This window comes from Callionymus lyra, chromosome 8 (genome assembly GCF_982586985.1).
Source record: "Callionymus lyra chromosome 8, fCalLyr1.hap1.1, whole genome shotgun sequence".
NCBI classification, from domain to species: domain Eukaryota; kingdom Metazoa; phylum Chordata; class Actinopteri; order Syngnathiformes; family Callionymidae; genus Callionymus; species Callionymus lyra.
The window spans coordinates 15,740,597-15,767,824 of NC_141825.1; the positions used below are offsets into that span (position 1 = coordinate 15,740,597).

General features: G+C 39.1%; 1 protein-coding gene across 2 annotated transcripts in view; it reads left to right on the plus strand.

The window, feature by feature from the left end:
* iqsec3b (IQ motif and Sec7 domain ArfGEF 3b) overlaps positions 1–27,199 on the plus strand; it is a 53,827-nt gene extending 26,628 nt beyond the window's left edge. The window contains exons 8-15 of one of the 2 annotated variants that reach the window (XM_087796831.1): positions 11,335–11,501; positions 19,038–19,177; positions 19,253–19,384; positions 19,483–19,582; positions 20,802–20,960; positions 21,025–21,111; positions 22,486–22,532; positions 23,193–27,199. In XM_087796831.1, the coding sequence (XP_087652957.1) occupies positions 11,335–11,501; positions 19,038–19,177; positions 19,253–19,384; positions 19,483–19,582; positions 20,802–20,960; positions 21,025–21,111; positions 22,486–22,532; positions 23,193–23,612 (1,252 nt within the window). In that variant the 3' untranslated portion in view covers positions 23,613–27,199. The remainder of the gene's footprint in view (positions 1–11,334; positions 11,502–19,037; positions 19,178–19,252; positions 19,385–19,482; positions 19,583–20,801; positions 20,961–21,024; positions 21,112–22,485; positions 22,533–23,192) is intronic. The other variant, XM_087796832.1, reaches the window with a different exon arrangement.
* The last annotated feature ends 29 nt before the right edge of the window (positions 27,200–27,228 follow it).

Genomic DNA, 27,228 nt, shown 5'->3' on the forward strand with positions numbered 1-27,228 from the left:
CTGTCAACTCACTGACTAACTAGCTCTGGCTTCACTCGTTATTTAAGTCCATCACATGACTGCACTGGCTTCTTTTTTTTTTTTAAAGGGATTCAAAAACAAAAAAAAAAAGGAATCTGCCTTTAGGCACATATGGAAAGAGGAAACAATGGCATGCAACTCTGCTCGTATAAAGTGCAATACATCTGATTTTTGGAAAGCCCTTTTGATCTGGCGCCGCGGCCCCGGGGTGGGCGTCTGAACAAGATTTAGTTAAACCTGTGCCACGAGCTCCTGCGACAGGCATCGGATGAGACCTCTGCTCCGTCATTAACAAAGTGTTCTGATTGCACCTAACCTTTGACTTCACTCAGCAGTGTTTGATTGTCGGCCAATCACAAGTGAGATCTTAGCTGCAGGCAATCAGCATGAGCGCAGTCAAGACCCAAATAGATCCTTTTGATTGACAGTTTCTTGGCAAAAAAATATTTGGTGTTTTTTTTTCTTCTGTGTAATAGAGAGTTTCTGTTCACGACATGAAGGCTGAGAAAATAACAAGCGTTTGCAAATCCATTGAAGCAACACTTGTTTTCGATTTTTTTTCGACTGCGGAAAAAAAAGAAAAGGAAATGCTTAAATCAAATTGTCTAGAGTGAGATCTAAGAGACTGAGACCAAGAAAATATAATAAATAAAATGCTTCACTTCCTGTGACGCTGTTATGACATTGTATCCGTTAGCGTTAGGTTGATGTGGCTTCATGATACAGTTGATGAGGCATCATGATACAGTGTCTTCACCACTAGATGTCACTCTCATTTTGAGGTGCTTTGAATTAGTAGATCCGAGCCAAAGATTATAAAACAGAGAGTGACATCTAGTGGTCCGTCAAAATGAAGACACCGGATCTCGATACCTCATCAGCTGTTTCATGAAGCCTCATCAATCCATCCCTTGTTGTGGTACGAAAAAATAAAAGTAGAAAAAAGCAAAGAGGAAACCTTATGGTCATTAACTGTAAGTTACTTGCTTAAATCAACCCTGACATAACAATCGCAAAACAACAAATAAACAAACAAGTGTTGGGAATTCTATATAGTATGTTATTATGTCTTATTAAAAAAACTTTATCATCATTCATTTGACAACAAATTTTACAATTTCCAACGCCTGAAATGTCTTGCATTAGGAATACATTGATTAATTAATTAATTGGTTTTATCATAGAATAATTCCAATACTTGTAAAAAATATAAACCATACATTATTATTTTAAAATCATTTATTTATATCCCACACTACAGTTTTTGAAAACACTTACATAAACGAGTTATTACAAATGCACTGAATGATTTAAAATAATTGTATTAGCATCATGATGTTGTACAGCCTGTCTGTTACGGGATGAACACAATTGAATCTGCTCTATGAGGAGTGACAGCTGGGTCGCAGTAGAAGGGATAATAGAAATAGGGATTTGTAATTTTTCTGCGTCTTACATAAAAATATATATATATTTTTTTTAAATGACCGTCTGGTTTCACTGAATGAACATGTAGTAACTCTATCGCTGCAAAAAAGACAGATTAAATTAAAGTTAAATAACTTTGACCACTTAAACACCCAATCAAAACATGTATATATATATATATATAGTGATGTGAGACAACATGCGAGGGCACTCGTGTGTAAAAGTGGCATCTGACTCCTGCTGTCAATGATTCATGAATTAATTCAATTTAATTTGTATCTTAAAACACACTCAGGTCAAGCCAGGATTGTGTGTGGATACACACATATGGACACACGTATATGGACACAAACATCTATGGTCACACACATATATGGATACACACACACACACACACATACACACACACACACATATGGATACACACATGGATACACACATGGATACACACCTATATGGATACACAGACACACAGACACACATGTATATGGATACACACACACACACACACAGACACACAGGTAAATGGATACACACACACATGGACACACACACACACAGACACATGTATATGGATACACACACACACACACACATATGGATACACACATGGATACAAACCTATATGGATACACACACACACAGACACACATTTTTATGGATAATGGTTACACACACCCAGACACACACGTAAATGGATACACACAAATGGACACACATACTGTATATGGATACACAAACACACACACACACACACAGGTAAATGGATACACACACACATGGACACACACACACACAGACACATGTATATGGATACACACACACACACACACACACATATGGATACACACATGGATACAAACCTATATGGATACACACACACACACACGGACACACATTTTTATGGATAATGGTTACACACACACCCAGACACACACGTAAATGGATACACACACATGGACACACATATATGGATACACAAACACACACACACACACACACACACATATGGATACACACATGGATACACACGTATATGGATACACACACACACACACACACACACACACACACACACACACACACACACACACACACACACACACACACACACACACACACACACACACACACACACACACACACACACACACACACACACACACACACAGACCAGACACACATATATATGGATACACACACTTGGACACACGTATATGGATACACAAACACTTGGACACACACATGTATATGGATATATGGATACACTGTCTCCAGAAGACAGGTGAACTCACCTGCTGCTGTTTTGTAGTGCATGAAGCTGACTGGTGTGTCTACTATAAAGCAATCATGTGTTGGTGCACCTGAGTGTCGTGTTTAACCAACTAGATCACGAGTGTGTTCATTTGAAAGTCAGTGCTTTGGAATTTGCAAGGAAGTGACATCATGACATGCAACTGTGTCTAATGTATACAAGTGTGTTGTATTGACTGTAATTGACTGTGTGCAGTCGTCTGCAAAAAAGTGTGAAGCTGACATTGTGCTTATAGTTGTGCTTATCTGGGCTGAAGTTTTGTTCCTTGAGTGTAAGGTTTTTATAATTGTGTATGACTTTTGATTTAAGTGTTTATGCAATTCCAAAAAAACCTGAGGAAGCTGAAAAAAGCTTGAATATCAAAAGGCAAAAATAAGACCTGAATTGCTTGTAAAAATCTGCCAATAGGTTTGAGGAAAACATACTTATTTTTGTATGAAATGTTATTTGTGATTTTAGGAAGCTGAGAGGAACATGTTTTTCACCTCATCACATATCATTAAGGTGTCATTTTCTAAAAATTAGACTCTTTTCTTGACTTGTTGGGTGAATAAAGCTCATCTTGAGTCAACAAAGACCTTTGTTTCCTGAAAAACTCTGAACACTTAATACATCTTTACGTCGTAGAATTGACTTATCATTCATATTTCACTATATTCTGGGGCTCTGCAGGCGATAGATTGTTTTGTTTCTGATGGACAACATGTGAAAATAAGAGCATGCTGTGGCATCCACAAGCAGCCTATCTCAGCATCCCATCAAGTTCACTTTACATCCAAAGTATTCTCGCTCCGCCATGTTGTGCTTTTGTCTATTTTGTGCCGAATAGAAAAATGCTTTATTGTCACTGAAGCTCAGTTTTTTTTGTAGAACATATTTGTAGGAAAGATAAAACACTACCACATGTTAAAAATAGAAAATCATAAGAAAGTTTATAAGAAGGTTATCCGAGACATATAATTTATTTGAAAAGTCAAATAAAAACATAGTTTTTTGTTGTATTGTTACACAAGGTTTGTTGCAACTGAGTGAGAGACAATGAAAAGACTGCAGTTCATCTGTTTCGCCCTCAAAGTGATCGGACTAGTGATCTATTCTCTCTATCCGTCTGTTTTTCAAGTTGCCTCCGATAGCTTCTCAAAGTTTAACAATGGCCACGTATTGATGTTATGAAGAGCATCTCAAGAGGTCACAGCTGCACCAGCCCGTCTAAAGATATGTTCAATGGTCAACACAGAATTAACAATATTGCAAAATAAAAGTTATTTGTATCAGCAGAGATACTGCAATTGCCCAAAAACTTTCAAGGTATATTTAAAGTAATGCAGCTGGATTCTCTCTTTCAGTTTAGTTGCTACGATACAAGGCTTATAAAAGGGAAATGGTGTTAAATGTGATTGAAACCGCAACCAAATATCACTAGGAATCACATAAGTCAACCTTGAAGGAACTCCAGTCAGTCTTCATTAGCACACTGAACTTATGAGTTGGCATCAATAGCAGACTTGGAGAGAGAATAACTTTGTTAATCTCTAAACCACTGATCTAAAAATACTTAAGCGCCACAGAAATCGGAACAGACAAAGAGAATTCGCAATATGTGACTCATCCCCCCGACTTCCACTGACTTTGAATTATCCACAGTTAGCCTGCAGGACGGAAAGAATGGCCGTGAAAAGTCCACTTATTGTTTTCTGTTCTCAGAGAGTGGGTTGTGTTGCAGCGCACATTTAATCTGCAGCCTGTGATGTGCTTAAATGTGGCTCCTGCCCTCAGGATTAGCAACAATGTCACCAGGAGAACATTGCTCTAGCCACTGTACTTATTAAACCAGGACGTTCTCTTAAATTACACAAAAATGCTGATGTAATTTGAGGCCCGGGCTGTGTAAGTATGCTCCAAATGTGTTCGCTAAATGTGCATGAATCCATCCCCAGCTTTAAGCCTTTGGTCATGTTCTGTCTAGATTCCTCTATTTTTGGTACCTTCATCGCCTGAAGGACACAGTCAACAAATAACATCGAGACCATCTGCAGAGTACTGTGTTGAATGTTCAAGTTTTTTTTATTAAACAAAGTACATTTAGGAACATTCAGGGGGAAATAAAAGGAGCTTTTTGTCTGATGGGCTCCCTTAGTGGCTCCTTTACCCAGAAATGTTTACGATCCTTCAGATGTTTTAAGTTTGTGTAGCATGTACTTTAGCTTCACATCAAAGACGATTGTATTTATGGTTAATTCAATAAACCATTCTCAGTTATCCGCCATAATTGATCCCGCACCATCTGCTATCATCACTAGCCTGGATGTGCTAATGTGTGCACAACTGTTCTGATTTCGAGGCTATAGGCTCGAAATCCTTACTCAACATTTGTACAGGGTTATTGGAAATATAAGAAGGCTATTTTGCAGCTGCAGTCATAGACTCGTTCTCTCTGGGCTTATTTCTCTATCAAGTAAAGGCATTTACTCTGTACTTATGTTTCTATGATGTAATGGGCTTTAATATGCATTATGCATAGGCATTGACAGACTATGTTTATTTCTTCAGTTTTGTCCACAGTTAGCTGCAAAGTGTTTTCAATCAGCCATTGTTTGATTTCTAGCAAACAATTGACTAAGCTGTTCAGCCTCTGGGGCTCAGTTGGATCAAAAGAGCAGTAGAACTGGATGTCATCAGCAAAGATGTGATAAGAAACATTCAGGAAATCTCTGAATGATTTTACCCAGGGGAATCAAGTACAGCAAAAACAATAAAGGACCCAGAACAGAACCTTGAGGGACTCCACACAACAGATCTGCTGATTTAGACCTTGTTTGACCAACTTTGTCAAAGGCTGAGGACAGATCCAAGAGAACCAGGACAGTGTACTTTCCGAGTCAACTGATATCATGATGTCACTGGACATTTTGAGCAACAATATGTGATCAACAAGTGGCAAACAGAATCGTAGAACAGTATTGGCAGTGGTGTGTGAGTGGAGACTTGATAGACGAGCTCAACTTGTAAAAATATGTTTTATTTTATTTTTGGGTCACGTTTGCTACAGTAATAATGAACTTTCATCAACTATATTCATTCAAAATAAATGTAATTACAGTTTTTTTTTTCAATTGCTTAAGCACAATTTCGAATAGAGGTCCTGGTTTTTCAAAAACACTACATACAATTAGAAGAACACCTCACATCCTTTGTAAAATGAAACCCTCTTGTAAAAACTATGCACTACTTTATAAAAATGACATTTTGTTACCAGATGAAAACGCACAACTTTCATGTGACTTAATTCTGTCTGAACCAGTTACACACTGCTGCGCTTAACCTTAAACAGTTAGTGTGTTTAGTGTTTTGCAATTTACTGTGTGCAGTCATTTGCAAAAAGTGTGAAGCTGGCATTGTGCTTATAGTTGTGCGGATCCGGTCCAGAGTTTTTGCTTCTTGACTGAAAGGTTCTTATAATTGTGTACGGCTATTGATTTCAAGTGTTTAGGCAATTCAAAAAAATGTAATCATAATAACCTTCCTTTCGCCAGACTAAAAGACACAGGTTGACTCAAGATATTAATGTTAAAAACTCAATGAACTGACTATTACCTTGACAGAAGGTTGATCAACACAGGCTCTGTCATTTATAATAGGGTTTATGAGCTTTTTTTCTGTATAACAAAGGGGTGTGAGTTCTGGGATTTCATTTATCTCTTTGCTTGGTATTTGGTCACAATGAGGATAGTTCTGTGGACAACTTTTCATAATCCTAACCCTAAGCTACACAAAACATCTGTTCTCTCCAAAAACTTCCCCAGGATCTAAGTTAAGATGTAGCAGCAACATTTGTCATCGGCTTGATCGGCTTGATACTGTTTACTATATCAAGCTCGGGATAATCAGCTGTTGGTGGGATCGCCGATGCAACATTTGTTTCCTTATTTTCCGCACCGATCACATCTATTACAGCTCAATCACACAAGCTTATTTCCTGGCGACAGATTCCAAAATTCTCTGTAACCACAGAGGACGCTGCCAGAGTTTGGGTCAAAAGCGAGCAGACTTTTATCAGGGCAGCCAGATATCCGATGCCATGTTATGCAACGCTGGTTATGTCATCTGTTTGAGGCTTCTCCGGTCGTGAGTACGCTCCCTTATATCAAATAGTCTTTTTTTTTTTAATGCGTGTGCCAGCTGGCTTACAACTTTCATGTGCAGTTATGAAGAGACGCTGGTGAGATGGCTTTCAAATGGTTACATAAGATTCTACTTTATTTACCAGCTCGACTATTTATACACATGTTTGCTCACATTTGTCTCTTCGTCAAGCTCTATGTCATGAAGTGTCCTCCTGTAACAACGACAGAATTCAATACAACCATCTTAAGGCAGAAAATATCAAGCCTTTTTTATTGTGAATCATTTTAATTGACGGATAAATATATATGTACTTATATAATTGTTTTTTTGTGTCTTTTTATAGAAAAAAATGTCCTATAATTTTACCTTGTTGCTTTAAATATAATTATTTCAGAAAACATGTAGGTTATAAGGCACTATTTTATTATAATTATTAATTATTAATTCCTATTTATTTTTATTGGTGTTAGATTCATTTTAACTTTTGGCTCTCTGGGTAACCTGCTGGTTTAAGTGTCACTCAAATAGTAGTTATTTCCATTGTTGTTTCCATGTGTTGCTTTTTTGTATTTTAATGAATGACATTTACTTGAATCCTGATTATCATTCAATTTTCTTAAATAATTACATTATTATGACCAATATGTCTGATTTTATGTTTATGTTTATTTGTTATAATTATGCTTATTATTCATGTTCTCCATCTTATTATTATTTGTACAGAAAGAACAAACTGAAAATAACATTTCAGACATGAATTGTTCTTTTAGTTAATGAAAGTAGTAATTAAAGTTAACCCTTGTGTTATCTCAGGGTCAAGGTGACCCGAAGGCCTGAAAACAAATGTGTTAAGGGACTTTTGAAAATGTAACTAAAGAGCATTAACAATAAATGATGTTACACAAGGATTTAAAGTCCATAAACTAGAGTAATAAGAGTAGTTCAAAGGAGGTGAATAAGAAAGTGTAGTCGTGGTGGAAACGGTGGAGACTACTGACAGGTGTGATGTGTGTGTTGTCAAGAGTGAACGGGAAGCTTTATCGGACAGGGATGAGAGTGATGTGCGGTTCAAAGACAGGAAGAGAGATCATGATACAGAGGTTGTTAGAGGAAAGAGACTGTGTCTGATGAAGACGCTGGAGATACAGGAACTCATGATAAGGAGAAGAAGAAGAGAAGAAGAGATGGAGAAAATAAGAGAAAGGATAAGAAGAAGCAGAAGAAGAAGAAGAGTGATCCACTTCAAATGACTTTCAGAAGAAATAAGACTCAGTCATTGAATGCAGCAGTGAGTGGTTATTTTGCCTTTGAGTAAGGACATCGCTGATAGTCCAACATTTAGAGATAAAATATGAGTCTCAATATAAATAGAGCTTTGAAAAAGTCCTTGGCTGGTTCTCACACTGGTTACCATCTCTCCTGAACCCAAAACAAAGAGGTCTGCTTAGATAATATCATAAAAAGACAAGTTTTTGCTGATTAATATTAGATTTCTAAGAGTGCAGCCAACGTCTTCCAGTGAATATTGCTGCTAACTTTCCTCCGGTTGACTGAGGGGAAAGTGGGTTTGCAGGGTGTTCTGGGAGACATTGTTCTGGTTGTGCAGGTCCCATATGTGTCCTGGAGCATGCATATGTGCAAACAAGTCGCACAGGCCTGTGGAGCAAAGCTGCATCGTGCCTGGCAGCGGAGATAAAAGCATTCCACCAATGACACAGCCCACTGTCTAAGTCTTAGTGACAGAGGAGAGGAAGGGAAGTGAAAGTGAGAGTTTGTTGAGCCTTTGGGCAGCCGTAGAGTAAGTGCACCATCTCCATTTCTACCCCGATGACACAGATCGCGGCTCACTGAAACTGGGAATCTATTTTTGGGGCCGAATCATTTGACAATAAGACTGTCAAAGACTCCCAGCTGGTCTGATCTTTGTGTTCTTGCTGCCAGGGCTGTGGCCAAAGTGTTTAGTCTGCGGTGAGAAATGAGCGAAAACTTGTTTGAACACTGGATGGAAGAGGATCTTGATATTTGCTCCGGGCCTGTGGGCGGGCGGCATGTCCTCATTTTGACCGGATCGGCTCAGGTTGTCAGGTCGACTGAGGTCTTGCGATGGCTAGTGACGTGAGGGTTTTTGACGTGGGCAGCGTTTCCATTTAGAACAGTTAATTCTCTGTACTAATTGGACTGGAAAATAGATCTTTCAATCTAGAAACAATCTAGATCCAAGTCACCACATCACCACACTGTTCAGCTGATGAGTTGTAACTTTCTTTTTTTTTAGAATCTCAAACAATTATAGACTCTTTACAGGAGAAAAGAAGCATGCAATCTCATATTTTGTGTGCGTTTGTGTCAACACACTTGTGTCAAGCGTCTCCCAGAGGGTCACTTATCTTAAATCCGACAGAATGATTATTTCAAAACTAGAATTGCTTCGACCTAAAGCTGTAATAATGACAACATCCCTGTCCCTGAAGTTCACATCAAACAACCCACTTATTCACACATCAACAACCGCTTCCTCGTAAGTTTACTCTTTTATTTTTATTTGTATTTTCACCCTTTTCCCCCTTTCATTTCATAGAATATTTTGTTGTACAGAATTTGACAAAGAACAAGAAAAGTTTGCTGGTTCGCTTTCAGCTTTGGCCTTTACATGTGGATTTTTTATTTTCTATCCGTGCTTGACGGGAGTCTGGTTACTCTGGTTCACTCCCACTGTCCAAGAACATAAAGTGGTTGATACTTTACGTCTGTAAGTCTGAGAGTGTTGTATATATAGTTTTTTTTCTATTAAAACTAGTGATGTGTCGATGAGGCTTCGTGAAACACCTTATGAGGTATCATGATACAGTCACTAGATGTCACTCTCTGCTTTTTATTCTTTGGCTCTGATCTACTAATTCAATGGCATTATTTTACAACTTGTGCCATCTAGTGGTCTTTCAAATTCAAGACACTGCATCATGATACCTTATCAGCTGTTTCATGAAGCCTCATCAACACATCACTAATCAAGACCAAAATGTGTTTATATATAATTCTGGTATTATGCTAAAAAGCAGTCATTATTTACAACTTCATAAACAATAAATCTAATGATTTTTTTTTACAACTGTATCTACAAATGCATGGACTGCTAACATAAAGGAGGGAAGCGTCTCCAAATCGAAACAAATAAAAAATACTTAATGCTTAGACTTCTAATTAAAACATAACTGACTTAAATACATGACTCAAGCTAGGCAACATATTATATTTGAAAGTAGAAACAGGAATTCAGTCTTCTGGCTTTTGCGAGTTGGACCAGCAGACTCGGTCAGTCGAGCTCTGTGTGTAGATATTGATGTGATTTGAAAGCATCAACAAAACACCATGTGATTAAGCCTCAACAATGGCCCTTGATAATAACGTGTCAGGTAATGTATCATTAGCTAGAAAACAAGAGAGGCTGCAGTAAGCTGGAATTAAATGATTAAGAGTTAAAGGAGCAGCACGACAATAGAGAATATCGCCATAATCCCGCCCCAAGACAGAATGGCTGGATTTAAATAGATTTTTCAATGGAAAAGGCTGGAGGTGCGAAACTATCATTTAAATGGAATAATTCAATAGTTGAGAACAGTCCAATAATTAACCCCATTGCAACTACATACTTGAATCAAAGAAAAAAAAGCATGACACTGTTAAACTCTAATATGGGTTGAATAAAATTTCTCTCTGCAGTCAATACAAACATTGTGTATTTTCTCTTACAAATTCAGCAGAATGACATTTACATTATTATAAACAATTGTGTGTAATTATGGGATCAGGAGGAAAGCTACATAATGATACCATTCAAAAAGATTTTTAATTTTGTTATTAGATAAATTTATCTTCCAGGGTAAAACACGTTGAATATTTATAACCCAGATAATTTGCTTTTACATATATTTACCCTTGAAGTGAAATCTAAAATTCTCTTTAACTATATACACAAGACTAGTTTCTGATGTTGCCGAGTTTAATCATACACACAGGGAAAAAAACTGCTAGAATATTCCATGTTTTTCCTCCTTTATGCTTTTCAAAACACCCACTTTAGGGTTAAATTAGCGGGTGAAGGGTAGAATCTAAAGTTCAATCGATAGCCAAAAGAGATATCTGACGGATTTCGCTGGAACATCTGGGACAAATGGTTCAGGGGATTCAACCAGAGGAGCAGAGAAGCCGACATCAGAAGTGAGATATCCTGCGGGCGCTTTTAAAGCAGAGGTACATTGAGCGTGAGATTGAAGGAAGTCAGCGTCAGTTGGGAAATCTACCAGACAACGTCAACAGGTTGTCTCGAAATGACCTTGTCTGAGTAACGTAAAGAAAAGTTATGAGAGTTAAAAACCCAAGTGGACCGGCGTACAAATGAAAATAAAACGATCTGAAGTGGTTCCCTTGCTGTGTCTCGTCTGCAGCCAGCGCTACTGTATGTGCAACCCAGACGTGGTGCAGCAGTTCCACAACCCGGACACCATCTTCATCCTGGCCTTCGCCGTCGTCCTCCTCAACACCGACATGTACTCGCCAAACATCAAACCCCAGAGGAAAATGGGTCTGGATGATTTCATACGCAATTTAAGAGGTGAGTGGCTTTCATGAACTAAATGATTGTCTTTTGGTTTTTAATTTTCTCAGTGTTGCGGTTTCTGCCACCTAATAAATTGACGCTGTTTCTACCCTCGAGGTTTTCAATTTAAGCTCTTTTAACATTTGGTAAAAATGCGTTTGTTAATAATCTTCAGTGTCAAGGGTTGCTAATGCTATCGTAGCAGAAGTTTCTTCCTTCCTTTTTTAGTTTTATATGAATAAAACAAAATGAAATGCTGATTTCATGGCACCAACATGACTAAGATACTTGTTAAAAATGTGTAAACAGGTAAAAACATGTTTTAGTCTTCTAACACCTATTTAGCATTAGCGCGAAAAGACGCTACGGAGCCCTTTTCATTGTATAAATCTAGAAACATTTTCAAAACTTTCTACATTTTGTTTTTAAAGGGAAAAACATGCATGCTTTTTAATTTCTGGAAGAGGACGGTTGTAGGGTTGCCTTCTATCTGTTAAAGTACAGAATTTACAAATATTTCATGTGACAATTAGGAATATTGTAATACCTTTATGTGACATGTTATATTTTTGTAAAGCTGTTATTTTCGTTACAAATTTTCCATAAACTTACCTAGTGTATTTCTTTTACCATTGAATGATTTTCATATTATCATGATTAGTAATATAGACATACAGTGATTACATGTTCAGGAAGAAATATGTGTTAAAGGATTCATTTTTTGACATAAAAATCAATTTTTTTTCCAACACATTCATGTTGCATATTTAACTCAGTTTTTGGTGTCCATAAAAACTTAGAACATCTCATCCTTTGCATACTTTTTGTTCCTAAAACAGTAATATAAAACATGTAAGCAAGTTTAATGAGACAAAGTGGGACCAGCTTAAAAAGGTTTGTGAGCGACTGATCCGTGTTTGTCAGAGATCAGCAAGGATCAAATGAATGAGGTCTAGGTGAGCTTTAGTGAGGCAAAACTGATGGCCCTGTGAACAACGTCACAATGACTTTGTCCTTGAAACAAATGGCCGACATTAGAAATACCGAACATATCTCCACATCATCAACTCTGATCGTCACATGATGACAGCAATCTACTAACTTTCTGGTGTCATAACAAAGACAAAAAGGAGAGGGTAAACCAGGACAGCTGTTTTATAATCTGCATTCCGTTATCAGCCTCTCAATCTGGCTTTTGAGTGACAGCTTATTCAAGCACAGGAAGGACTAAAAAAAAGGGCGGATCCTTGAAGTTCCAGAGACTGAGAAACTTGAATCTCACTTATTAGATTCACTGTTAACAACTTTCCCAATATTTGCTTTGCCTTTAGGAAGCTATAAACAGAAGTGTTGTGTCTCTGATAGCTAGTTTATGTTGAAACTGATTTGAAGTCTCAGGGACCTGATAGAAAATCTGAGTTGGAATGAGTTGAATATTCCCTATAATCCAGGTCAAGACTTTCTGAACCCGAATCCTCAGCATGTTACAGTCAAAAAAGGGAAATCCAAACTATATTCATCGTGAGCTGATCAGAGATTTTCTTGAAGAAATTCAAAGTTGTTTTTTCTGTTGAATGGCAAAGTTCGGGTGGGAAATCAAAACGGGGAGAAATAATTGAAAGGAAAGTAAGCTTCTAAACCAGTGTGGGATGTTCCGAGTCAAAACTCCTCATTTGTGGAGATCCCGCCGGCAAGATCCACAAAAGCCAAACAGCTGTCGTTGTGTGAGCAAAACATTATACAACAGACTTTTAAAACTGGAAAATCCTATTACACAATTCTCCACCGACACTGTACTGAAAATAAAAACCCTGCGTGACAAGAAAATTCTGCTTTAAGTTGATGACCGCCGCTTACGTTGAATTCCAGTCAGACTTGTTTGTGCGATGCTTGCTGGCCGAGACAACAACGGTGACTTTTAGGAACATATTTCTCCATTTTTGTGCAGGTTTTCAATCTGATTTCATGAAACATAGGTGTGTTGTTCATCACTTCTTTGACTCTCTCCTTACAGAGTCAGCCATTACTTAACGTCTAATCCACAACTTGAAGGAGGAGTCTTTAAGACATAACCTGTCATGGACTCTTAGCCCCTCGATGTGGCTGTGGCTCCTTTAAATGTAATAAAGAAGAATCAAAGAAGTAGGTTTTATAATCTAAGAGGAATTTAAAAAAAAACTTAGCTAGCCTAGTTTACAATCCGGGAATAGATGACATTTATCACCGAAAGATCCAAAATGTCCTTCGACTTCATTTTCTCCCGAGACTTTTCTTTAACTGCCTTGTTATCGCCACATCTGCTATCTGCATCTGTTTAGAAAACATTGAAATACTTGATATGATGAAAGAACTCTACTGTCAGATAATGATGAAAGACGTATTTTCGCACCAGGGACCGGTTTAATATCTGCATTGTTTCTACGGACCACCCTTCAGATAACAACAGCAAAAACGTCAAGTATTTTCCCCTGCTTGTGCGCACAAGAGCACTCACAAGCATCTCTTCTTAGACGTTAAATTGACTTTAAGAAAATATATTTTGCAGTGGTTCTTGAATGTGCCACTTTACAACCGATACCAAAAAAAACGATTCCATTTCTTCTCAGATACCATCAGTGATTGTGCCGTCCACAGGCGTCCCGGTAACTACTTAGAGCCGTTTTGTTTGTTTTAGCTGTATAAAACAGGAGGTGCTCTGCATAAACGAGAGCTGCTGCCATTATTTCTCGGAGTAAAGAGAGTCGTGACTGGTGGAGCTGAGAATAGCAATTATAGCAGTTTGTTTTTCTAACCTCCAGTGCAATTTAGCATGTCCAGAAAGAAGCTAGCGCATTTTTCCTATGCGCCATTAGCTCATGCAACAGCAGACTCTGTATAATTAAGCAACCATGAGGTTCACATTAAAAACCCATGAATGTGTTTCAACACAATGTGCCAGAGAAGGTTAATCATTCAAGTTTTAGAACGAAGAATTGGGAAGCGGAAGTTTTGAGGAGGATCCCACAAGGTCTTAAGAAGTACTGTCGGGGTAATTTCAAACTCAACTTCTCCAGTCAATTATTATTTATATCCATGAGCACCGACGCTTCACCGACAAGACCGGAGGCTACAAGTCGCCGTCAAATGTCACTGGCTGCCAGCTGAGCCAATTTACAACATCCCTGACCATCTTTGCATGAACGATCCCACTCGTTAATAAAATTCATTCCTATAATTCAATCACTGAGGAGAATTTTAACACGCTGGGAAAGTCTGAGGAGCTCGTAATAACCACATTTTGTATTTTCTACTTCCACTTCCAGCACATATTAAAAGATGTTGTGTCTGGTCGGCTTCATGAGGCTCCAATGATTCTTCAATGACCTCTTAAAACTTTTAATCTAAACGTTTCAGTCATTTTGTCCGAGGCTGTGGTGAATGTTCCCCTGATGCAGAAAGCCCAACATTGTAAACTAATTGTAACTAAAATTATCATTAAAATCATGCACTTGATGCCATATTTTATCTTGAATTTAAAAAAAAATGATAATGTCACATATAACCCACGGTGCATTTTACATACCAACCAGTAACAGTTACACGTTCCGACTATTAAGAAGAACCTTTTTAATGAAGTGACATCTGAGACGTTACAATGACATTACTTGAACCCATGCAAGAGCAGGCAATTACTTTCATATCCTGGGTTGAGTCTAACTTTACCACCTTGTAAAACATAAAGAAAGAAGATAAAATAATTCCTTTTTTTCAACTGTGATATTATTAGAACTGTAACGCAGCTGGTATTTTCATCACTGCTTTCTCTCAAAGAAACATAATTAGAGATTTGTCTTTGTGCCAGGAAGCCGTCTCTGAAGGAGTATACGCTACCTGCGACCTTAAAGATAATAAATCATTAAAGCTTATTTTTGGTGGGAACATTGGGAGTGTATAATTAACAGCTTATGAAACCGCAAAGAAGATATAACATCAGCTTACCGGCTCTGTGCTTCAGAAAGGATTCAAATAGACATGTAAACTCTGTGTTGTTCTTCTCCACTTGTATACAAGTAAATTATTGTGACTATAAACTAAATCTGGTGTTTTTGGAGTTTTCGTTTTTTTTAACCTGGCATTTTCTAGGGAAATATAAACACCTCTAACAAAAACAATTTACTCATCTCAAAACTATTTTTTCTAACATCAAATTGAGGACATTTTTATGACAAGAAAAGATCGAACGTTTTGACGAAAATATTAATATTGATTTATGCCTGAGGTGGACATTTGTTTTGCGGTGATTCATAAATAATAAGAATCGATCCATTTGAAATTAGGGGCGTCAAACTCTTTTCGAGAGTCGACCAAACTTCATGTGGTGAGTTGCACTGAACAACAAGTTTGATCGACACTTATTTGTTCCAGTTCGCTCCGAACCTTTTTCCAAAAGCTGTCCTTCACTTTCCCCCTCATAGACGCGAATGTCTTTATCGATCGTGTTCCACTTTCATTAACTCTGCCGCCTGGTAATTATGTCCGACTACTTCTCGCTTCACTCTGTCTTGGCTCTCGTTCACCGTCCACCAGGAGATCAGCAAGACAGTCTGTAAAGACCTGTCTGAGAGCTCTGTCATCCTCCATGACTCGGAGCAGAGCGCCTACTACCTGAGCAGCGAGCCTTTTTTTGTGGAGGCTTCAAGGTATAAATCTCCCTTTATGCTGACCTCAGCAGTGCTGGGGCTGTCACCGCTGCACCCAGGAAACAGATAAGCAGTAAAAGATGAGTGAATAATCTCCACGCTGGCATTGACTTACGAGGCAATCAGACCCGGAGAGCCACGTTATTTGCCTTCTTCAGAGCTGCTGGCTCCCTGACCTGGCGGCGGATGAGTCTTTTAAGATCAGATTATGGTCAGGGGAGCCAAACCAGACTGGAGCTGGGACGATGACAGAAGTTCATGTTCTACTCCACTACTATGAATCATTGAAGTTCTTGAAAACTATTTATTTTTGTCCTCAGACAGAATGAAGAAATAATTCTCAAGCAAAATAACATTACAGTAATTTATGGTTGTTATTTTATTAGCATGATTTGTGTGTAATTTATGTTTGGAAGAACGTGGCAGTGTCTTTTTGTTCCCCTGAAAAAGAAGCAAAGAAGAAAAATGCAGCTCAAAAGTCTCCTCAGTCAGTTAGAAGGCTGAACTGTTCGAATGCTGATCATGTTTATTAACAATAGCTCTACTGTTAATAATTTCACATTTCATTGTGTTTTTTTCTTATTTGTCCTATTACAATTGAATCCATTAGAACAGACTTCATTTATTTTCTTTATTTACTCATATATCTTTTTCATGATTCACCTTTTCATTTATTAAAATGTATGTAATGTAAAAAAAAGCATTAATAAAGAGTGGATCACATTTTTCATCGTTTTCACTAAACTCGGTTACCGAGATATTAACAACTAAAACAAAACACACATGTATTTGTTTCCATCAAAAATACTTAAATACATTTAATTTAAAATGATCTTTTACATACTTAAATAAGCCTCTTTGTAATCTTATGGCATGGTCGCACATTTTGTTATTCTGCAGCACTTTTTCCCAATATACTCTATTATGTCTCTCCCATAGCAAGTACTCCACTCACAAAAGTCTAAGTACATAAAGTGGACTCTACTCCGAGTCCGACATAGGGTGAGGACCATGGTTGTCCAGGGGAAAGTTGTCTTTTCTGCTTTAAGAGAAACTTGTTAGCAGGTCGCTACGGTTGAGGTGTTTTTTAACAGAGTAGAGGAACTGGAGCAGGCTTAGGAAATACACTGGAGGAAAGATGTATGTTGGCAGGCGTGACAATTGGGAATGACTTTGATAAATTAAAGAAAATGGATAACTTAATATTTATGCTAACAAATAAACATATGTCTTGTCTTTGTGTAGTACACTTGAATCTCGTCAGTTGTGTATTGCTAGTCCGCTGTCGAGCAAAAACCCCATTGTGTGCGGGTTCAAAAGCCCTGGAGGCTGCCACGTGGATCAAGGCTTCACCTTCTCGTGGACAGCTGCTCTCTGGATTGTCATGATCAAGTTCCCAGCTGTGGTAACGCTCGTGTAAATAAAAGACAATCTGCGACTGTGACACACGCTCGACAGTCACAACCGACATTGACGTAAACTGCTTTTGTACATGAAGGACACTTTGACGGCGTGTCGTGGGAGGTGCAGCTGTTTCCTTCTTTTATTTTCCGGCGTCGGAACATCAAACCTCCAACGACACTTCAAACTCTGACTTTACTTTTATAAACTCAAGGCTTTTATGTGCGTGTATTATAATAACGCCAACTCCGTTTCATCAAGGCTATAAAGTCCTTGACTAAAAATACAGCTTATTGACGGAACACCGTGTTTGTCTCACTCGCTTCATTTATGGAGGGAATAAAAAGGAAGAGAAAACTGAAAAGCCTCCTTCAACTCAAATCCCTGTCAAATATTAGTAGCTGTGATTTCAGGACACTTACCTTTAGACTTATTTCTTACTATTTTTGATCATCGTATTGATTTCTGCCCCATGTGGGTTAGTACAACTTCTACTTTATTGTTATTGTTAGAATCTTTATTATGCTCCGAAACAAACTACATTCTTAGAAACTGGAGTGGCAATAAAAAGTCCTTGATTTTACCTCCACTGATGCAATTATAGAACTGCATTCATAGTAGCATAAAATTATGGTGATTTATGCATTTTTTACCTCCTAAAGTCTGGATCAAGAGTGAAGCCCACAGGTCAAATCAAGTAAAACAATTTCATTTAAAATGGTCTTCAGGAACAATAATTTAAAATCCATTAATAAAAATAACTAGATCCCTGACGTTTTTTAACAATGTGGCTTATTATGGCGTCAAAGGTTTTCTGTTTACTAGAAAGTAGAAATTATAAATGTCAACTCTCAGCCTGGAACACTAAAACACAACAATTAAGTGAAATGAGATATTTGTTTTGTGAAGCTCAGGTCTTGGACTGCAAATTCTTCCAATTATGTTTTTAAACACCGAGACCCGAGTCTGTCGGCGTGACGTCTCGCAAGCCTGTGCTTTCAGGCCTTGCTGGCGTCTGCCCAGCAGGCGAGGAAAATCGTTCGATAAAGTACTCAATATGTTGCTGTACTGTCAACATATGTCCGTCCTGTAAGTAGCGGGGCTGAGATCAGGTTTTCATTGATCCTAAAAGCCCATCCCGGAACCAGGATCAGCATCTAAGCTTCCTGTCTGTCATGTCACAGCAAATGATTCGAACCTGCGCCCCCTGTAGGTCAAAGATAGGGATCACTTTGACTTTCAGGAAGAGGTTCAAAGTAGCCGGTACACACTTTAGTGTCTGTGGAGGACTTTGAATTAATGGAGAGAGAATCCTTACTGTGCTCCCCACATTTAGTGGACCCTACCTGGTCTACACTTCTTTAGGGTCTACTCTGTTGGGGTTATTTCCAACCTTCTTGGATGGCGAACCAGAAACAGTTTTATTTTGGTCAAAAGTTTGGTAAGTTACCTCGCTGTCTTTCCTCTCCAGGTGTGGACGACGGTGCAGACATACCCAGAGAGATGGTCGCCGGCATCTACGAGAGAATCCAACAGAGGGAGCTCCGATCCAACGAGGATCACGTGACCTACGTGAGCCGGGTGGAGCAGTCCATCCTCGGGCTGAAGACTGTAAGTCCGGGATCTGCCGTCGCTCTACTTGATCATCTCGTCTTGATCACGGCTCTATTCTGTCCGCCGCTCCAGATCTTGGCGGTTCCTCACCGACGTCTGGTGTGCTGCTGCCGTCTGTTCGAGGTGCCCGATGCCAACAAATCTCACAAGCAGAAACTGTCGCAGCTTCAGAGAGAGGTTTTCCTCTTTAACGACCTGCTGTTGGTGAGCGCTCAAAAAAAAAAAACATGCCTCCGTCAGGAATATGAAATCTTTCATCCTGATCTGATTGGAAATAATCCTGTGTCTGCATTTCCTTCCAGATTTTAAAGCTCTGTCCCAAGAAGAAAAGTTCCGCTTCCTACAATTTCTGCAAAGCCATGGGCCTACTGGGAATGCAGTTTCACTTGTTCAGCAATGAGTGTAAGAGTCTGTTTTTATTCTGCAGCAAACGTTTCGCTGTCCAAGTCCACGGCGCACAGTAATTGCGAAGTGTGTTCGCGGTGACCGAACGTATCTGTGGCTCAAGGTTCAATACCCTCTGACAAAGAAAAATGTAATCATTGTCAAGTTTGATCTTCGTAGCTTCTGATAGAACAGGAATAACACGGTAGCACCTTTTCACACTCCGTCCTGGACGAGAAACTGTGAGGACGTGACACGGGAACGAACAATAGATCCAGTCGAAACCTGACCACAAACAAGTGTGCCGAGAGTGAGAAAAACACTGCTTGATTTGGGGGGGGGACTTCACCTATTTATACCTGAGGAGAGATTGCTCAGAAGTGAGAGGTTTTCACCCACATATGTAAGAGTGGATGCCTCTAGCTGTGTGTGTTTTCAGATGTGGGAATCAAAGGTTCAACATGATACTGCAAGAGGTTCATACATGAGCTCTGAGAGGTTGACACTGGTACAGATTCTAATTGTGTTTGTGAGAGGTTTTCACTCTATGTTAAAGATGTGCACAGGAATGCTGTGGATATTTGTGATCACAGTTTTCAGATAGCGACTCGTCTCTCTCTCCGAGAGGTTCTCACATTTGAAGGGAGAAGAGAGGAGCCTCTCAGTACCTCTCGTTGGCCTCGTGACCTGGATATGAATCATAAACAGTTGGAGATAATGATGGTGAAGTGATGCAGACAACGAGTCAGGAGGAAGGGAAATTAAAGCGTGGGATTACAAGGATTAAGCTGGCGAAGCTTGTAATGAGTTCACACATTTTGGAAGAAGTTTATTTAAGAGCTTGTTAGAGAAGTTCATATGAAAGTGAGCCACGATCATGTTTGAGAAGTGGGACTTCAGTGACCCAGGTGAGGACAGATTAAGATGTTTGTCAGGAATCAAACCATGACCTTTTTTTCTCTAACTGAAGGTTAAAAAAGTTGATGCTTTAACACACACATTTGAGGCTGCAAGATGTTTTAAAATGGATCATCTCTATAGAGACTTGGTGGTCTCACATATCATGAAAATATGAACCGGGAAAAGTTTTCATGTCAACTACTGTTTACTACTTTACTGTTCGAAAAGTTTTCTTGCCGAATCTTCGGGGAAAGCCAATAAAGCACTGCAGGGTTTGGGGAAGAGTCGCGCTCAAACCTCGTGTAATCTCCGTCTCGTTGTGCTTGAAACCCTTCAGATTACGCTCACGGCATCACCATGATGAGCCCGTTCACCTCGGAGAAGAAGCAGCTGGTGAGCTTCTGCTCTCCGAGCGGCGAGGAGCTCAGGAAGTTTGGCGAGGAGCTCAGAGAAGCCATCGCCGAGGTCAACGAGATGGAGCACATACACATCCAATGTAGGGCTTCAGGGAGCGGCGGTGAGGAAGCGACGACCGGCTAATGGTGTTTGACCTCTTGCAGGGGAGCTGGAGAGACAACAAGGAATCCAGTCTCATGGAATACACACCAACGGAGGGCAGCTGGATCTACACACAGGGTCTCCTGCAGGTAGTTCAACCTACACATCGTTTAGCAATGTTTGTTGTCTTGGTAACTGGAGTTAGGATAAAAGCTAACAATGTGATGCTTACCTTTTATAAAAGCAGACAAATCAATCACACAACTTCCATGATTAGACTTTTCTTAAAGTGTTAGTTCAATCAAAATTCATATTTTTTTACTCACCCTAATGTCCAGTGTAGACAGTAGACTGTATGCGCTCGCAATCTTTCCCAGTATCAAGTACTTCTAGAGTACTTCCAGTTTACGTCTTTTTGTAGGAAGTCTGTCCACTTAGCTACAGTCCTACACTAAATTTGACATTTTTACCTATAACTCCAAAAAGGAACAGATTACTGTGAAAATAATCTCAACCCTTCGTCGAAATGAGGGTGAGTAGAAAATGAGTGAAGTTTGAATTTTGGATGAACTAACACTTTAAAATCTAGCGACTAGCGATTGTAACTACTTATGTTGTCGAACAAACACATTTTTGTTAAGGAAGTTTTTTTTAACCCTTGTGTGTATCCCAAGGTGAGCTTATTCCCTGGCTGCCATAAATAAATGTGCATTGGTTAAGGTTGTTCACTTTCGGGTCACTTTGACCCCAAGATAAAAAAGAGATAAAATAAAGTCAATCATTTTAATTTGATTAAATGAGATGAAAAACATTGCTATGATCAGCAACCAAGCGCTTGCACTGAGTACGAAATAGATACGATTACTTAAAATCAGACTCACTTGAACACAAAATCATTTTTTAACATGAGGGGAATAGCTGTTGTCATAATAAAGCATTTAAATGAAGCTTTAATATAGAAATAAAACTGCCTGACTAGATGAGGTTTCATTAGTTGCCTAAAAACTGTGACAATTAATAAAAATAAGATAAAATATCATGTAAAACTTTGTTTTAACTGTTGTTTTTATTGCATTAAATGAAAAAAGTATTTTTCATTTTTTATAATTTATGTTTTATTAACGATCTGCCTCAAATAAACAAGGCAATATTGTGGCTTTGCCAGGATAAATTGTCACATCATAATTTGTGTTACTGGCTACAGTCTTAAATTAAAAAATGATTAAAAATAATAAATTTCCTGAAAAACAAAACAAAAACCTTTAATTCTTCAAACTAAACATGATGAACGAGGCCTTTGAAATTTCTTTTAACCCTTTTTTTTCCTTCTAAACCACATTTGTTGAAACGGTAAAAACTAGACAGAATTCGAAAATGTCCTTTTCTAGTCCATTATCAACCTTTCCCTGAAATGAATCAAAAATATTTTGTCAACCCCCATAAGCTCGTAACCTCCTTGAGCGAAGTAACTTGTCGCTCATGCGTTCTTACGGTCAATTAACAATCAGCAGTTTTCTCGACAGGCCAGCAGGACGTGTACGACAAAACGGGCAACAACAACACAGTAGAGGTGAGTGACGAATCCACTTCCTCTCTCAGGTGAGTGTGTGTGGTGGAGTCTCTGCATGGGTATGTGTGTGTGTGTAGAGATAAACTCTCCAAAAGAACCTGTATGTTGAAAGAGGCGAGCCCGAGGCTGCTCCTTGCAGCCGAGGACACAAAGGGCCACAGAGAGTCTGCCGGCGCCGCCAACACTCTCTCTTACGGTGGCTCAGCACTCTCTGCTCTACACAACATCTGTATTCTTTCATCAGCGGCTTTACGTTTTTTCTTTTTTTTGTAATCCTGAAGGGCTCAACTACAAAGCCTGATGATAGTGTTGACCAGTACACGATAGAGTGCTGGTAGAATTAGCCTTTTCCTCCAGTTTTAGTCTATATTTTCCTGGCTCTTCCCTCAACCTCTCGCTCAGTCCCTTAGAGATGTTTTCAAGTGTGTTAGGGAGGCACCAAGCCCTCGGTGTCACAGCTCTCCCCCCCCCCCCCACCCTTGCTTCCCTCGTGATCCGGAATCTAGACACTCTTTTGAGGACTATTTTGCATGTGCTCGCTGTGCGGTGCTACCTCCCTGCATGCCTGCATGCCCACGTGCGTGTCACACCAGAGGGCTGCGTAGAGGCTGCGTTCAGGCTGGTAACTCCTCATGCGTTCTCTGGCTGTTCCTAAACTAGGTGTCAATTCACAACAGGCTGCAGACCTATCAACTGAGTCAGCCCAGCATTGAGTCAACAGCTCTCGCCCTCGCCGCCCCGCCCGCCTTGCTCAGCCCCGTCCAGCCCGGCGACCTCCGCCCGGAGACGCTGATCCAGTGCCAGCAGATCGTGAAGGTGATCGTCGTGGACCAGAGCGGGCGAGGGCGCATGGAGGCCTTCCTCAGCCAGGGCCCGGCCGCCCACCAGCTCATCCAGTCGGCCATGTCGACGCCCGTGCATATGAGGGAGGCCGACGGGTCCCAGCCCCCCCTGCCGCCGCCCCCGCCCCCCTACAACCACCCGCATCAGTTCTGCCCGCCCGACTCGCCCATGCCCTTCCATCACACAATGCCTCTCACCCGCAGGCGTAACTCCAGCGGCTCTCGCAGCATCGTTTGAGTCGGTAAGGAATTACCCCGTCTCGACCCGGACTCACGCTCGCTCCGGCGACGGTAGGACGAACGGAAAAGAACATTTACTTAATGAGCTGAAGGAAATATTGTCGTGAGCGACGACTCGGCGGGACTGTTTTCGTGGAAGAGACTCTTTTTTTGTTTTTCGACGATACATATCACCCAGTAGCTAACGATGTTGTGGGTTTAGATCTCATTCTTTAAGGAACTTTCTTTAGATGTGAGTGTTGGAGTTGAATACCAAACCCCCCCCCCCCAAAACCCCCCTACAAAAAAAAAAACACAATTGGAGGACTATAAATGTGAAGAACTTTTTAGTTATCTATCTATTAAAAAAAAACGTCATCACAGAAATACATTTTAACACTTCGTCGTCTAAACAACACAAGAATATCTGAACTTTTGATTTTGTGCATCATTTGCTGTTATTGTGAGATTTATTAGAACTGAGCGGACGAACCCGTCGTGGTTCGTGACCTTCCTCTGGTGTTTTTGCTCCCGAAAAATGCTCAGGCTAAAAAGAATATCCGCTGCACTGTAATATTTGCACCTCTGAATCCCAGAGTGTTTGCTCGTGAGCCGTGTGTTTATCTTGCTTACTCATGGGCAGCAGTGAAAATGGGTTGTAATTTCTTCAAAACAATACCGAGACAGGATGTCAAACCCTTTGTTCTCTTGTATATTTAATCATAATCTGTGTGCATTGTGTCATCACCTTTGGGTTCAGGCAATATATCCGTGCTGAGATTTTTTCGCTTCTCCGTGAAATTGCGCTGCCGAAAGTTGGCCCTGGAATTGTTTTGCTCTCTCAGCAGAGTTTTTATTTTTTATTTTTTACAGTTTATTTAAAAGAAAATGTCCAGGTCCAAGGCATTTGATGGCAACACCGAAAGCCGCTCAACAACAACGAAAAAAAAAGAAAGCTCAATAACCGAGTGTAAGCTTTGTACATATGTTTTTCATTCAGCAATGCTTCTTAGCATCCGGCTAGAAGCTAAACACTCAATACAACATGGTTTCACAGACGCAACCAAACTAATATTTTTGAGCCTTTAAACCACGTAAAAATAGCTAAACCAGCTTCACCTTAAATCTATTGCTATCAAAGACAACAAATAAACATGAATATACTTATATTAAATGTTGTGTTACCAGAGTTAGTTCTTCAGAGCTGAGTCAGTACTTTAGCTTCTCAGAAATGTAATGCTAATAATAAAGGTCCTTCAGTTTAGGTTCAAATGCCCATTTTACTGATCATTTACTTAGCTAGCTCAAGTACATTAGCATTGACAGCTATGTTGGTTCGATTCCTGCGCTTCTTAAATTAAATAATTTAACGGTTCATTCAGGAACTAATATTGTCATCACGTAATAGTTTGACCATTTGTTAACTTACTGCACTGCTAGTTAGCATTAACTAGCTTTACTGCAAACTAACACAACTCATGAAGCTTCAAACAAACACAGTACTCAATACTAATAGAAATGAGCTAGTAATAGTAATAAACAAAAGCTTGCTGAGTTGCTGAGATAAGTGCCCAGTAAGGTAATAAACATCAGTGAAGTTCATATATATTTTGTTCATAGATTTAAGACACAATAGCTTACGATAAATCGTCGAGTAAGCAGCAGGTGACAAATAATATACAACCTAAACCAGTAACGAAAGACAATCAGAAATAGAAAAGCAACAGCAACATACATGGTTAAAACTAGCTAGCACTGATAAAAAAAGAAAACGATTATGTGGATGCTGGTCTTGATAATACACCCTATAGAAAAAGATCTAGCGTAAAAGAAGACATTTCAACTTTAAAGATTAAAAAAAGTTAAGATTTCTGTTTACTGTGATCAGAAACAATTTATTGTTAATGATGAAACAAATAACTACAAACTAATGGGAATTTGGTTTGATTTGAAATCAGTTAAGTACTATTGAACAACAACAAGAGTCTGACAATTAAATAAAATGTATGCTACATATTTAGCATAATGGACTAGCATTCACACAGATTAAATTCAAATATGTATTTTTAAAATGATCTCAACTCAAGTAAACTTTCATATAATGACAAAAAAGGCTTTACATGCTACAAAGCAGAGCTAACTGAGTAAAGTGTTTAATTTGGTTACTACATTCTTATTTCAACACTGAAGTTAGTCGGCAGTTGAAAATCGTTGCATATCCGTTTGTCTTTTGCTTCACATTTTAATTTAAAAGTGACAAAGGACAACAGGGGTCTGTGCTTGATCTTTTTATTGTTCTCAAGTATGATATTATATATAAATACACATGTATCTTTTTTTTTATTGCGCTACCTCTTAAATAAGTTATTTTAAAACATGATCAGTCAAGACTCAATCATACATGTTATTAACTCATAATATAATATATATATATATATATATATATATATATATATAGACATAAAACATATTGCCTTGTGTTGCTTTGAAAAGCTCACAGGGTAGAGTAAGGTCACCTTTACCAAAATAAATAAATAAATAAATCCCTCCCTCTTACTCTCATTGCCCAGAGAAAACATTATATAAGCAGACACGCTTCTATTCTGAATGTTAAATTAGGGGCGAAACTAAAGATATCCAAATAATTATTTATTTTCTGGTGGAGCTTGAGCAAGTTTGTACAGCAAATCATCCTAATGAGACGCACTGAACTCGTCTTGTATCTTTTGCACCACAGAATATATTGTAAATAGATAATATAGATTTATCCTGGGAAAAAAAAGGGTTTGCCCAGTGTGTGTGTGTGTGTGTGTGTGTGTGCGTGTGTGAGAGATTGAGAGAGAGTGTGTATGCGTGTCAACATCTGAGTTTGTACAGAGATTTACTTTAAGAAAAAATATAGCTATTATTATTCACGTTTAATATTAGGCTGGTGTCCTAAATCCTACTGCTAGAAGAGACAGGAAACAGGCAGCTTTTATAGAATATACGCCAGTTGCCATGGCAACACTGATGTTATTACAGATCTGCATTAATCATGACCATGTCACGTTATTACAGGATCGTTAAGGAAGGCTGTTGTTACCTGTGACGGTGTGTAAAGGGCTATGCTGTTTTGGTAAACACACACAGTACATGTGGCCACACACACACACACACACACACACACACAGCTTAACACAAACATGCACGTAGCTGCCAAATCCACAACAAATCCAGCTTAGATTCACTTTGAGAGCTGCTTCATCGCTCCACTTTGTTGACTGTAAACTCTGATTGACTTGTATTTTACAGCATGATGTTTTAAAGTTTTTCATTTTCCCAGGGAGGAGTTTTGCTTCTTACCATTATTGTTCACGGCATGTTGGGTTGATTGATGTCATATTCTGCCCCCCTTTCTACTTCCTCTCTCCCCCCGTGGTTGTCATGGAGATGCACCAATCTGCATCCTCACCGTGGAGCACCGTCATTAATCTTTGCACCCTCACATGATTTCTAAAAAGAGATTTCTTAAAGAGCAACATGTTGAATAAGAGGAATATTTCTAATTTTTTTTTTTGGTTTTCTGTTTGAGGAGAATGAAAGAATAAAGTAGTTTTTACTCTGCGTCACTGTGTGTGTGTGTGTGTGTGTGT